Here is a 12632-nt window from a genome sequence, read left to right on the forward strand (position 1 = left end):
AGGCTCTGGGTAGTGATAAACAAGGGAAGAAAACAGGATGGCTCTGTTCAGCATCAGCAAGCTATGAGATCAGTTCAGCTGTGCCAGACCTGTACTGTGAGTACCACAGATTTTTCTGTAGAGGTAGACATTGCTCAACTTATATTTTAACTTACTTTGCTAAGGACATGGGTTTCAAGGCAAGAATGTCTAAAGATCACAGGGGGGCTCAAGCTCCTCAAGAGAAATTCTTTAAACAGGATCTCGCTGTCCAACCACGCTGTCTAGGGCTATTCTGGGAACACACTGAGCAGAGCTACAGCATCCAGCAAACTTCTAGACCAAACAAGGAAGCACCCAGAGGCATCTTAAGGGCGGAAATCAAGAGGACGGAAGCAGTCTGTTTGCAGTGGTGTCCAACGACAGGACTAGGGGCAATGGATGGAAACTGAAACACGAGAGGTTTCAGTTGAATATGAGGAAGAACTTCTTCACTCTGAGGGTGGCAGAGTACTGTGAGTACCACAGATTTTTCTGTAGAGGTAGACATTGCTCAACTTATATTTTAACTTACTTTGCTAAGGACATGGGTTTCAAGGCAAGAATGTCTAAAGATCACAGGGGGGCTCAAGCTCCTCAAGAGAAATTCTTTAAACAGGATCTCGCTGTCCAACCACGCTGTCTAGGGCTATTCTGGGAACACACTGAGCAGAGCTACAGCATCCAGCAAACTTCTAGACCAAACAAGGAAGCACCCAGAGGCATCTGTGCACCTCTGAGGCTAACTGACCACTAAGTGAGATTTTGTTTTGGTTTTTTCTTAAATGCTTGTACCATTCTCAGGTTATTTTGAATTCAGACTCTGGTCTCCTGACTCCCACTCCACTTCTAGAAGATACTTACTACTAGGAAAATCATAGTGCACTTCAAACAACTTTAATACTGGCTTCCAAAAAGAGGCAAAGGTGTTTCAACCTTCAAATCACCATACCCTCTGACACAGGTAGGGTACAGAGGAGATGGAGCTCCATTTCTCAGAAAAGAACAAGAGGCAATGGGCAGAAGATGCAACAGCAAAAAGTCCAACTGGATGCAAGGGAAAAAAAATCTCCCCTGGAGGGTGGCAGCCTTGGGACGGGGCTCAGAGAGGCCATGCAACCCTCATCCTCAGAGATTTTCAAAACTCAGAGCTGATGGAGCCTGAGCAACCTCATGAAACTCTGAAGTTAGCCCTGCTCAGAGCAGGAGGTTGGACCACAGAGCTCCCGAGGTCCCTTCCCACCTAAATCATTCTGTAGCCCATACACTACCAAGAAAACAGATTTCACAGCATCTGAAATATTCTGACAGTTTCTAGTAGTTCAGCAAACCCATCTTAGTGTCACCATTGGGAAACATTAATATCTTAATATCTTAATGTTGTCACTGGGCTCTACAGTTGTAAATTTAAGACCAATTATAGATACATGCTGTAATTCAGTGAAGAACCGTTAGTTGCCTGCTGAGGCAAACCACTATATTATCACCTGCAATCTCACTGGTGGGCAACAGCAGCACAGATTATCTATATATATGTCCCAACCCTCATGGAATAATCTCAGGCATACTCAAGAAGTTGGTTCACTTTAATTTGAATTCAAAATACTCAATATCCTACCTGGGATATTGTTTGCATATCCAGGCACTCTGTGTATGGGGAAAATAAGCTTCATCTCGTAGTGTACTTATGGGTTTTGTCTGGATCAACCCTAAAACATTTTTTTTAAAAATTACCAATTATACATAACAGTTCCAATAAGGTAAAAATGAACTGTTGGAAGACATGAACCCCTCATCAAGTGCAGTTGAGAAAAGCCAAGTGCACGCCCCACATCCCAGCATTTTGTGGCTGTTCATGCATCAAGTTTCTGTGTAGTAAGAGCAATGGGAGAAGAGATGATTTCAGCACCAGCCAATGATGCAAAGTAACAGACATGGCTGGCAGCAAGCCACGTACAGTGGTCATATAATGACATAATTTCTCTTAATTCTAGGTATTCTGACATTCTGAAATCATGTCTGGTTTTGGCCACCAAAGAGATCTCCAGCAAGAGCATCCTTCCACTACCTGGCAAATTACATCACCAAAACTGCTGTCAAATGCCACATAAGCACCTCTGGAAAATTATTGTATACATATGCAACTGTTTATTAAAAATGTACTCAGTCCAAGGATACAAGATACTAAATGTTGTATCTTTACCATAACATCTCATCTGGGGAAGATCCAGGAAGACTGAAGATAGTAAATCACTATTCCACATCTTATGGAATTAGCATGATTGTTTACAAAAACAGAAGTGGGAGGATCATGTTATGGCAGGAAATAAAATTATATTCTCTCCAGAGAAGTGTTTTATACCCTAGGATCATGCCTTTATTCATACCTCCTTTCTAAACACAGATCATTTCAATTCCCCCCATCCCACTGCAACTCATCACAAATATTCTTCCAGACTGCTGGTAACATTAGGCTCCAGCAAGTGGGTTTTCACAGAGGAAACACACATCTCACTAACATTACAGTTAATTTGTTCAGGAAATATTACACCAAAGGAGAACATCTGATGCCATCTAGACTTTTGAGATAGCCCAAGAGGGTGGGTACTAAATAGTCACAAGATGCAAAGTTTTGTCAAAAGCAAGTGAGATAGTAGAACACAAAGTAGAAAGTATTTTTCACTGAGGCAAAAATGGAATCATCGGTGTATCACAGTCACAGAGATATTTATTAATCAACTGAGAAGGGCAGACAAGGTTGAGACGTGATGAGGTGGATGAACATAAATAGGATTTTCCGAGGTGAAGTCAGAAGACTACTGGAGAACTTAAATATTCTCAGTCAACAGGCAGCAGAGTGGCAAAGTTCAGATCAGATAAAGGCAAAAAATGAAAATTGGAGAGCGATATGACAGCTTTAAATTAACAGCACCAGCTCAGAAAAAGTAACTGAAGATGATTTTAGACAGCTCTGGATAGATCTAGGCACAAACATGCAAGGCAGCTGAAAAGAAGGAAGGCGTTAGCATGCAGTAAAGACCAGCATGGGGAATGACGTCCTGGGTGCCACAGTCTCACTTGGAACAGTGTGTGATGCACGGGGATGGTGAACACAAAGGCTACTCTAATGGTTCAGAGAAGGTAAAAAAAAAAATTATTAAGGGCCTGGAAAATCTCAGAGGAAGAGATGCTGAATAACTGGGATTATTTTAGGAAGCAGATGAATGGGAGAAAAAAAATAAAGGCTATGAAAGACTGAATGGCCCAAAGAAAGTAGGTTAGGAGTGTCTGGTGCTACGCGTTGAGTTGTTTGAGCAGAGTAGCACAGGCTCCTCGAAGCATAATTTGGCTGTGCAGCTTACAGCACACCATGCTCTACATCTTGGGAGTTTAAGGAAAGGCTTCTCCAGTCTGTGAGGCTGTGATCTGCCCCACACAGACCTTACATCTGATGCTGTGTGGCCATGGTTCCCAAACATGTCTTTTTGATTTATTCTGATTTTTTTTAAAGAGTCTGACAACACCACCTGTTCACTGCTATGATCCTGTTTGTTGCTTCCATCTCAACATCCTCCCTGTTGCCCATGCCCACCTCCAGCATAGAGCCCATGGTGACAAAGGGAGCAGACCCCATGGAGCTGCGCCACCAGAGCCACCCCACCGCAGAAGGTCCTGCAGCCACTGCCCGGAGAGCAGGGACGGGAAGCATGCCCAGCTTTCACAAGGCAATGTAATACTGTAGTAGTTCTACAAGCACGTTTTAAATTCCACTTCTTCCTTGTGATTACCCACTGGTTTTAGCGTGTTCACGCTGAACAATAAATTCAGCTGAGCAGCTACAAAGATGTACTGAAGGGGAAGTCCAGCAGCTTATCTTACGTGAGAAGCAAATTCTTGCTGCCCTGGAACTCTTCATGTCCTTTTCAGCCCTTCCCAAGCAATCGCTTTGCTTCAGGTGTCTCATGCGTCTATGGCATATTTATGTAAATAATACATGCTGTGTTTTTAGAAGTAAACTGTCACATTGGGAAGCATGCACAGAAGAGATTCAGACAAATGCCAGCACCATTGCAAATGCCATTATTCTTTTGAGTTTGTAGGAGTGGAGACAGGCCTTATGTTCTCAGATACAGCTTATACCATCCTGGAGAACAGCCCTTCCCAGCATTGTGTTCTCTGCACCTTCTGGGCATTTTTTATTTATATCTTTGTTGATCCAAATGAGAATCAGTCTTAATTTAACTTCTTGACTAGCTTATGGGTAAAATGAAAGGCTAGCCTATAGCAGAAAAACCTCCGAATGAGCTTTTCAGGTCTCTGCCGGGGGCCTCTGGACACCTCAGGGCATGGGGCTTTGGAAGAGATGGTCCTCTCACAGGAGCTTGGTGCCATAAATGACAAGGGAGAAAGTGGGAAGAAAAGCCTTATTCTTAAAAAAAAAAAAAAAAAAAAAAAAAAAAAAAAAGAAACTGTTGTTTCCTAGGTGATACAACAAAATCTGGTGGTACGCATGAAATATGCATTTGGTTTCCCAAGGCAAAAAAATTGAAAACTTCCTTTGAAAAAATGATGAGCACCACAATGCTCAGAAAAGATTTTTCCATAGGCAGAAATGACCTGCTTCTACCTACACCTACTGCAAGAAAGCAAGCACATGCACCTCCCATCAGCGAGACTTCAAAGCCTCTTCACAGACCTTCTATAAAAAGAGCTATAAAAGCTTCGGTCCAAACAGATTCACCCATTATTATTCATCTCAAGCTGTTGAAATTAAGACCCCATGCTCTCAAGCTAAAGAAAACTTTACCAGCAGTTTTCAATACTTCAAGAACAGTTCCCTGGCTGGTATTACTTCCTTGACTTCACTAGAATAATGTCAATCATCAGCTAAAAAAATCTGTCTCAATGAATTTAATGGTTAGCAAATATCTTGCGGGTCATAAGATATGTTCTATATATAAACATTTTAAAATACATGAACTCCAGGCTTATCTTGTGTCTATTCAAGTTGCCCAGTGGTCATCCTTTTAATTTCTTTTCTTTCTAAGGGAAGAAATGTATTAGACTGCAATTATCTGAAAATTTTGAAGAGCAGACACCTAACACTGCTGTTGACAGTCAAGAACTACTTCACACATGGCGTGATGATTCGGTACCTTACTAAATGCCACAAAGGAAGTCTGATGCTGCTCCAGAAATAACGCATTCACCTGAACTCCCCAAAGTGCTCTCTCGTTACCAGTAACACCTTCCTGCCTAAGGGACCAGGACATTTTTTGCTCAAGAATGCTTAAATAAGCTGAATCATGAAAATATACCACGAATGAACTCGAGCAACCTTATTCTGTGGACTGATGCTTTGTTGAAGAGTATTATTTTAGGGAAGCACTGAAATCACCTGATAATTAATTACATTTTCATTTCTACAACTCACTCTTCAGTCCCCTGCTCGAGCTTCGCATGAACCAAACTTCAGGTGAGAAACAAACAGTAATAGCCAATTTTCAATTCCACAACAAACCAGGCTCAGCGTAAGAAATCTGACAAACCTCTCTGTAGTGAAAGTCTCTTCCTTTCGAATGCTCTGACCACCACGGCAGCCTGCACGTGCCAACAGCAAGTGCCGCACTTGTGCAAATAACATTTGGCATGACATGGGGAAGTTAAAGAAGGAAAAGTCTAAAAGGAAGAAACTTTATGATTTTGTTTATTTATTCTTTAAAAAAGAAAAGGGAAGAATGTAGCAATCAGAAGAAATTCCCCCTGCTCCACAGCACTGAAGGCTGACCCTCCGACTGCTGTTACTTTATGGGTAAGAGGCAGAACGCTACAGTTTGTAATGGTGACACTTTCGTTTTAAAAAGACAGTTTAGGATACAAGTTGTTTTATGTGAATAGTAAAAGAAGGCTAATGCTGTTTTCAGGGTAAAGACTGTGTTCCTGCAGTCAAAACACAGAGTTGATTATGGGTGCTACAACAGTTTTCACTGTTGCTTAGTCTGCAAATCTCATGTGCAGATTTAAGGCGTAAAAGATTAACTAAGTGCATGGGTTGGAAAATGAAATGGTAAATCTTGAAATGTTGAATCTTTGTTTTGTTAACTTTCAAAGCTCAAGATTGTTGGTCTTCTTGGAGGCTGAGGGGAGCCCTTATCGCTCCCTACAACTGCCTGACAGGAGGGGGGATCCGGGGCGGGGTTGGGCTCTGCTCCCAGGGAACGGGCGATGGGACGAGGGGAAACGGCCTCAAGTTGTGCCAGGGCAGGGTTAGGTTGGACCTTAGGAAAATTCCTTCCCCAAAAGGGTTGTCAAGCACTGGAAGGGGCTGCCCAGGGAAGGGGTCGAGTCCCCATCCCTGGAGGGATTTAAAAGCCGGGCAGATGGGGTGCTTAGGGACAGGGTTTAGTGGTGGACAGATAATGGTTGGACTCGATCTTAAAGGTCTTTTCCAACCAAATGATTCTGTGATTCTGTCCTTCATTCACTTCAGACTTGCCTGGACATTTCTTGTCCATACAAGAAGGAAGACAAATGCTTCACTCAGAAAGGATACTACATCCAAGCATGGATTCCAAAGGAGTCATTTGATTTTGAGTTTAAACATGGAGATGTACTGAAATTGCCAGGCTTACACACGTCATTAAAGATCCTACAGAGTTGCAGTCTTGTCCTCAACAGCACAACAGCAACGCTAAAATATTTTATCCATTTGTCGGAGGAGAGGTGCTCCTATTTGCTTCTTTAAGACCATCATTCTCCTAAAGGAGATGCTGTATTTTCACTAAATTTCACTATATTTTTTCCGTCTAACACACATCCTTAAGAATGAAGACCAGAGGAACTATTAATGACCTCAAAGACTTGGGCACAGCTGGGTTGCGGATGAGGAGCCGTTCCCCCGTGCCAGCTGACCCATCACCCATGGCTTTGTGCCCATTTCTCTGTTGGCAGCTGCAGGTCAGCTTCTCCTACCTTAGCCCCGCTGCCTCTGCACGTACGTGTTCTACTGCCACGCTCACGCGTATGCTTCCTTTACTGATGATTTCAAAAGCCATGCAAAGGGATCCCAAACTAAGCTGGCAAGTGGAGGATTAAGCCTGACCTCTCTGATAGAGGAAAGCGACCAACAATTTGACCTTTAAAAAGATCAAAAAAGTTACAAGGTAATTTAAAACCACAAGAGTGCATGTCTATAACCCCGCAGTCTCTGCAGTATTTTCTGATTTCAGCTGAGCTACATTTTTAAAGCACCCATGGTAAGCTAAAGCTTTCTTCACCTCTGAAAGCACTGAGAGTAACCTTTCAGGCTCAGGAAGAAATCCACTTTATGATAGGTAACACCTCTTCCAGCTTCAGACTGCTTTTATTATCAAAGTGCTGGGACACCAACGCAACAAATCCCAGCAGAAAATGGATTTTTCCAGCAGGTAAACATGGTAACAGGATGTATAGAAACAAGGCCTGTTTGTACGCTTGAGGATTTCTTCATACACCGTAAACAAAAAAAAACCTGCTCAGACCCTTGCCTAAAGGTAGGAGCGCTGTGCTTGCAATTACTGAACAGGGTAAGGTATGGATCTGTGTCTCAGAAATCTGCTTTCCCTTATGCTTGCACAGGAGCTTGTCCTTCAAAGTTGAATCAGGAGCAAGTGAGAGAAACATAACGACTTAAAAGCTGCGTAACAGTGAGCAAAATGAAACTCCCCCACCGGGTATACATACAATGTACACCCTCAGCAGACCGAGTAATTCCCCTCACCATCATTCCATTCCCATTCAAAACAACCATTCCTATAATCACATCTTTAAGAACTGAATATTGTACTTTTACAGTTATTCCAGTTTAGCAAGAAACAGCAACAATTTGGAACAAGTTCATTAAATGAATTGGAAGAGGAATTACTTTGTTTTCAGCCTAAAGTGAAAAAAGCCAGGGGGAAACTCTCCCGTATCTCCTTGTCCCTAACAGAGGTTCCAGCCAAACTGCTGCAAGATTGCAAAGCAGAGGTTTGGATGCAGACTCACTTGATCCTTCTTTAAACCTACCAGTATAGACCAAAATTCACTCAAACCTCTTACTCAACTAGCGAACCATGCTCTCAAAGAGAACATGTTAAAAGCAACAGAATATTCCACCGAAATATTTTTGTTTGGAAAGCAGTAAAGGATTTCTGGTTTTATATATACAAATCGCTGTTGAATAAATAAGATAACTCATTACCACTAACAAAGAAGTTTTGTTACAAAGTGAGATTTTATGCTGCAAAATGAATTTGTTGTTTCTGTTCAATATAATACTTGCAGAATCATAAACAATAATCATGCACATGCTCCACCTCTGGCAAGTGGGGACCAACTGCAATAGCACGTTTTTAGAAATAAAAAGAATATACAGCTTCTTAAAAGCACTTAAACATCAGCAGCCCTGGCCTGCCATTGAAATTGTTTTTGTCTGTTGGCTTTGTAAAATTTAACATATCCTCTCCTGACAGACATTTAAACCCAGCACTGTTTAATCGTTATGAATTACCCATAAAGAAATGATGCAAGCACATTTTTCTAGTATTTTAAACCTTCTGACCAACCTAACAAAAAAAAAAATTTTTGCTACAAAAAAATTCAGATGTAGACCAGTTACACAGAATCAAGTGAATTTATTGATGCCTCCGACACGAAGATGCCACAGAAGCCACTCACACCAAGCACCCTTTGGTGCAAGAGGTTCAGAGTTATGTATCCATCAAAAAAAAAAAAAAATCATTGATACTGAAACAGGACAGCTTTGAACTGCCATCTGCTAAAGCATCTCCAGGATCACCTCCTCGCCCTTGGCGTTCCAAGATTTCACCTCAACTACAAGGAGGTTCCCCACCCAGCCCGTGTGTGTGCAGACCACGCACACGCCAGTTACCTTGCGGACGTGACAGGAGAAGAGAACGTTCATGTACTTGTCTTTCCGTTTCAGCTCATTGGCAACAGGGATGAAAGAGCCGGTGGTCTGAGGGTTATCTGGTTTCTGAAAGAGCAAAGGCAGGCACATAACTCTTCTTGCTTACTGAAGAAAGTAATTGCATTATGTCACGGCGGTCCAGAGAGGACTGCAGCGGTCCCACCCCGTCCAAAGGTTTCCTCCAGTCTCTGCCTCGTTGAAGAGTGGCAGAGCATCTGGACTTTTATATGCTTTCTGAAAAAAAGCCTTAACAAAACAAAATGCTTAAAGGAAGGATGAATTAAAAGGAAGCAACGCAACTTGCCTAGAGAGACTTTCTTTGTTCTTTTTCATTTTATGCTATTTCTTAACCTCCCATTATATCTTGAATTTAAGTTTTACATCAACTTCTTTCCTAGCTTTGGCCATTTGAAGAACCAGCTGATGCCATTACTCGTTATCTTTTAATGCTGCTTGTCATGCTCAAGCTAGGCTTAGTATTCAGAAAAATCACTCCTAGCGCAGTAGAAGTCAAAGATTCTGAAACTATATAAACCCATTTACAGAGGAAATTTCAAAGTACTTCTCCCTCCAAAGAAACCATTAGTCACTTTTTCAAATTTCCACCCTTTTAGCATCCTAAGCCCCAGCCATTGCATTGATCACTTCACTTGTACTCACCAGTGCGATGTAATTCCCCTCCCATGCTCTTTGTAGGCCAATATCAGCTCTGTGACCCTTCAGCACTTCCATGGCAGCAACCTTGGCCCTCAGTTGAGGTAGGACTTCTGGTGGGACACTCCGGATGAGTTCAGTTGCTCTCCACCTAGCACAAAACACCTGAATCAGTTCCACAGTCTGTACCATGCACTATGAGGACTACTTCTGGCAAGTCAGCACAACAAGGACAGCCCTAGACTACAAACGTCAGGGGAAGAAGTCGTCCTTCCATTACATTCATAAAGCTGGAAACGTCAGTTATCATTTTAAAGTCATATATAATCTCCGACTCCTAACAAGTTTGGCTGGTATACTCCCTTCCCGTACCCAGAAGTCAACTACTGGCACATCTGTTTGCAATAAAAGTTTTTGCAAGCCCATTTTTTTTGGCTCATTAATATCATTCTCCTTTAATAGCTGAATTTGGCCCTACAATTGAAACCTAACCAACCGTAACATGAAACAGGGCAGGGTAGCCACTCCACACCACACTCCAGCCTTCAACAGCAACACCAGGTCTCCAAGATTAATGTTATGAAAAGTCTTTTAGCAGCTAAAATTTTGTAGTTATGATAATTGAGCTTATTCAGAAAGCAGGACTCTCTACCCAGATAAGCTGTAGATGCTTTCATAAGACAGCTGGGGGAAAAAACCAGTGCTGATTTGATCTAGTGCTAGTGGCAATCCCCCTTCAAGCAGATGGCTGCACTGGAAATCTCTAGAGGTCCTATCCACCCAACGTTTCTCTTGTTCAGTGACTTTCAGAAGTCATCATTTTTCAAACTGGAATCATAACTTCTTCGTCTACAACCTACCAGAGAAAAAGTCACTAGCTTTTAGATATCAGTAGGTTGTAATAAAGGCATTTGATACCTCTTTTGCACATAGAATACAGGTAGACAGTAGACCATTGCTTATTCTACTGCAGAAAAGTACTAACACTGTAAGAAGTCTTGACGAAGTTAAAAAGATTCTTTTTCTCTCCCCCGCATCTAACAGCAGCTGCTCTTTTCTTTTGCAACAACCAGAAAGGGGCCAAGGAAGGAAATACAACGTCCATCCTGACTAAATCTTTGAAACAGAATAATTATTTGCCTGGTCAAGGGTACCAAAAGCCACTGACATCTTCATCTAGGACATCCAGTAAATGTTCTTCAGTCATTTTTCCAACTTTTATGGAACAAGCAGTAGCTGTTCAATCCCCCAGGATAGCCTGAAAAGACAAGAGGTTTTCTCTGTACCTATGGTAAATGGTCTGGAGTGCCTCTTCAAATTGGCGTAGCACTTTTGGTGGGGTGGGCCATTGCACGTGCTTGCCATAATCCTTCATTAGCCTCACATTGTGAAAGCGTCGGGCAACCTCATGGATGTAGGCCTTCACTTTGTAGCGGCGGTAATACTTGAGTATCGTGAGGGCAGCCTTTGTCCTCTTATAGCGAAGGCGAGCCAAAGTGCCCCTCCAAACCTAAGAGGCAGTGGAGAAGACAGTTTTAGCACTAAGAAGCAGGATATTTTTTTTCTTTCCGTACTCCTTCTATACTGCTCAAATCCATAAATATATTAGCTATATTTTAAAGGAATTGACTTCTCTGTACCAATCAAATCCAGTTAAAACATCACTGAAAAAACGCTGTGTTTACCGGTGTATTGAGAAACAATTTTAACAGTTATTAAAAAAGATTGCTTTGAAAATAGTTTGGGGAATATCTACTCAAGCCATGTGCTGAAAAGCAAGTAAATATGCCATACAAATGATACCCTCCCAATTTGCCAGATGGGAGGCCAGCTCCGCCAGCACCACCATGAGTCTTATTTGTACCTGGAGAGCACCACAGGCAGGAAATGCACCATGTTCTGGCCTTCTCCTTCCAACACCCCATGCAAAGAGGCACTCTGGGACTTAGTGCAGGAAGACTGCTTGCAGAGCTGATGTGACTGTACGGTGCTACCAACTCCTAACTTGACTCCTAAGACCCCACGCACGACAGAGCATGGCAGTGCTCAGCCAGGCTGGGCAGGCTGTGCCGTTTCTATCCCATAGCCAGAGAAATGCATATTCACCCGAGTACTCTCAAGCTGACATGTACGTCCCTGAGGGATTCGTCAACAGCTGTACTTTCACTCTAATATAAACTGCCATGAAGACTGTATTTTTGTTTCTTGGTAGAATTAAACTGGAAGGATAATGAGTCTCCTGCATACGAAGAGTGCTTCACTGCTCGCTACGGGCCCTGCTGGAGAGTTTATTTCCCTCTTGAGAAACATCCCACAGCACCATTGATGCATATCAAGCCTTCTATTTACAGAAGAATTAATTAATTACCTGAGGCAATTTCCAACATGATATTCACTTTATGAAGCTGATGTCAAAGGTTCTCTTGACAGCTTTACTGATAATCATGATATGTGGTCGAGAAAAACTGTATGTAGCAAGGCTGCTCTTCTCAATACACTCAAAATTCAACGAGGAACTAGAGCCTTTGTGTTCCAAAGCCCTCAAAAGCAGAGGACTGCCTTCTTCCAAGCTCTGTCAGAGTGACCCCTCCTCACTCTCCTTTAGCCTCACTGTCCTTGCATGGGATATCTCCCATCCACAAGAGACATTCACGTAGCCCCAGTGGAGCTTGGGAAGTTGCTTGAGTACCCACCACTTCGCTGGCGCGTTTGGTGCTCCATAAAGCACATTTGTGTTCTAGCATGCCAGAACAGAGTCAAGACGCTATACAATGCTGCCCAAACATCTGACAATAAGGCTAAGTCAATTCATCCCTCAACTTGTATTTTAGCGTGTCAAATTGACTGTAAGCCTACAACCTCCAACACTTTATTCCAAGATAGAAACCTTGAAATAGTGTGAGATCATAGAATCATAGAATCCTAGAATCATTTAGGTTGGAAAAGACCTTTAAGATCATCAAGCCCCACCATTAACCTAACCTTGCCATCCCACCACTAAACTCTGGCC

At 42.4% G+C, this 12632-nt stretch overlaps 1 protein-coding gene across 2 annotated transcripts in view; it reads right to left on the bottom strand.

Moving 5' to 3' along the window:
- MYO1D (myosin ID) overlaps nt 1-12632 on the bottom strand; it is a 163731-nt gene that overhangs the window by 64311 nt on the left and 86788 nt on the right. For both annotated transcript variants that reach the window (XM_009645483.2, XM_035901265.1), the window contains exons 17-19: nt 10909-11132; nt 9629-9773; nt 8930-9034 (exon numbers count right to left, since the gene is read on the bottom strand). In XM_009645483.2, coding sequence (XP_009643778.1) covers nt 8930-9034; nt 9629-9773; nt 10909-11132 — 474 coding nt within the window. The remainder of the gene's footprint in view (nt 1-8929; nt 9035-9628; nt 9774-10908; nt 11133-12632) is intronic.

The sequence above is a fragment of the Egretta garzetta genome, unplaced genomic scaffold, assembly GCF_000687185.1.
Source record: "Egretta garzetta isolate BGI_Z169 unplaced genomic scaffold, ASM68718v1 scaffold551, whole genome shotgun sequence".
In the NCBI taxonomy this organism is placed as follows: Eukaryota; Metazoa; Chordata; class Aves; order Pelecaniformes; family Ardeidae; genus Egretta; species Egretta garzetta.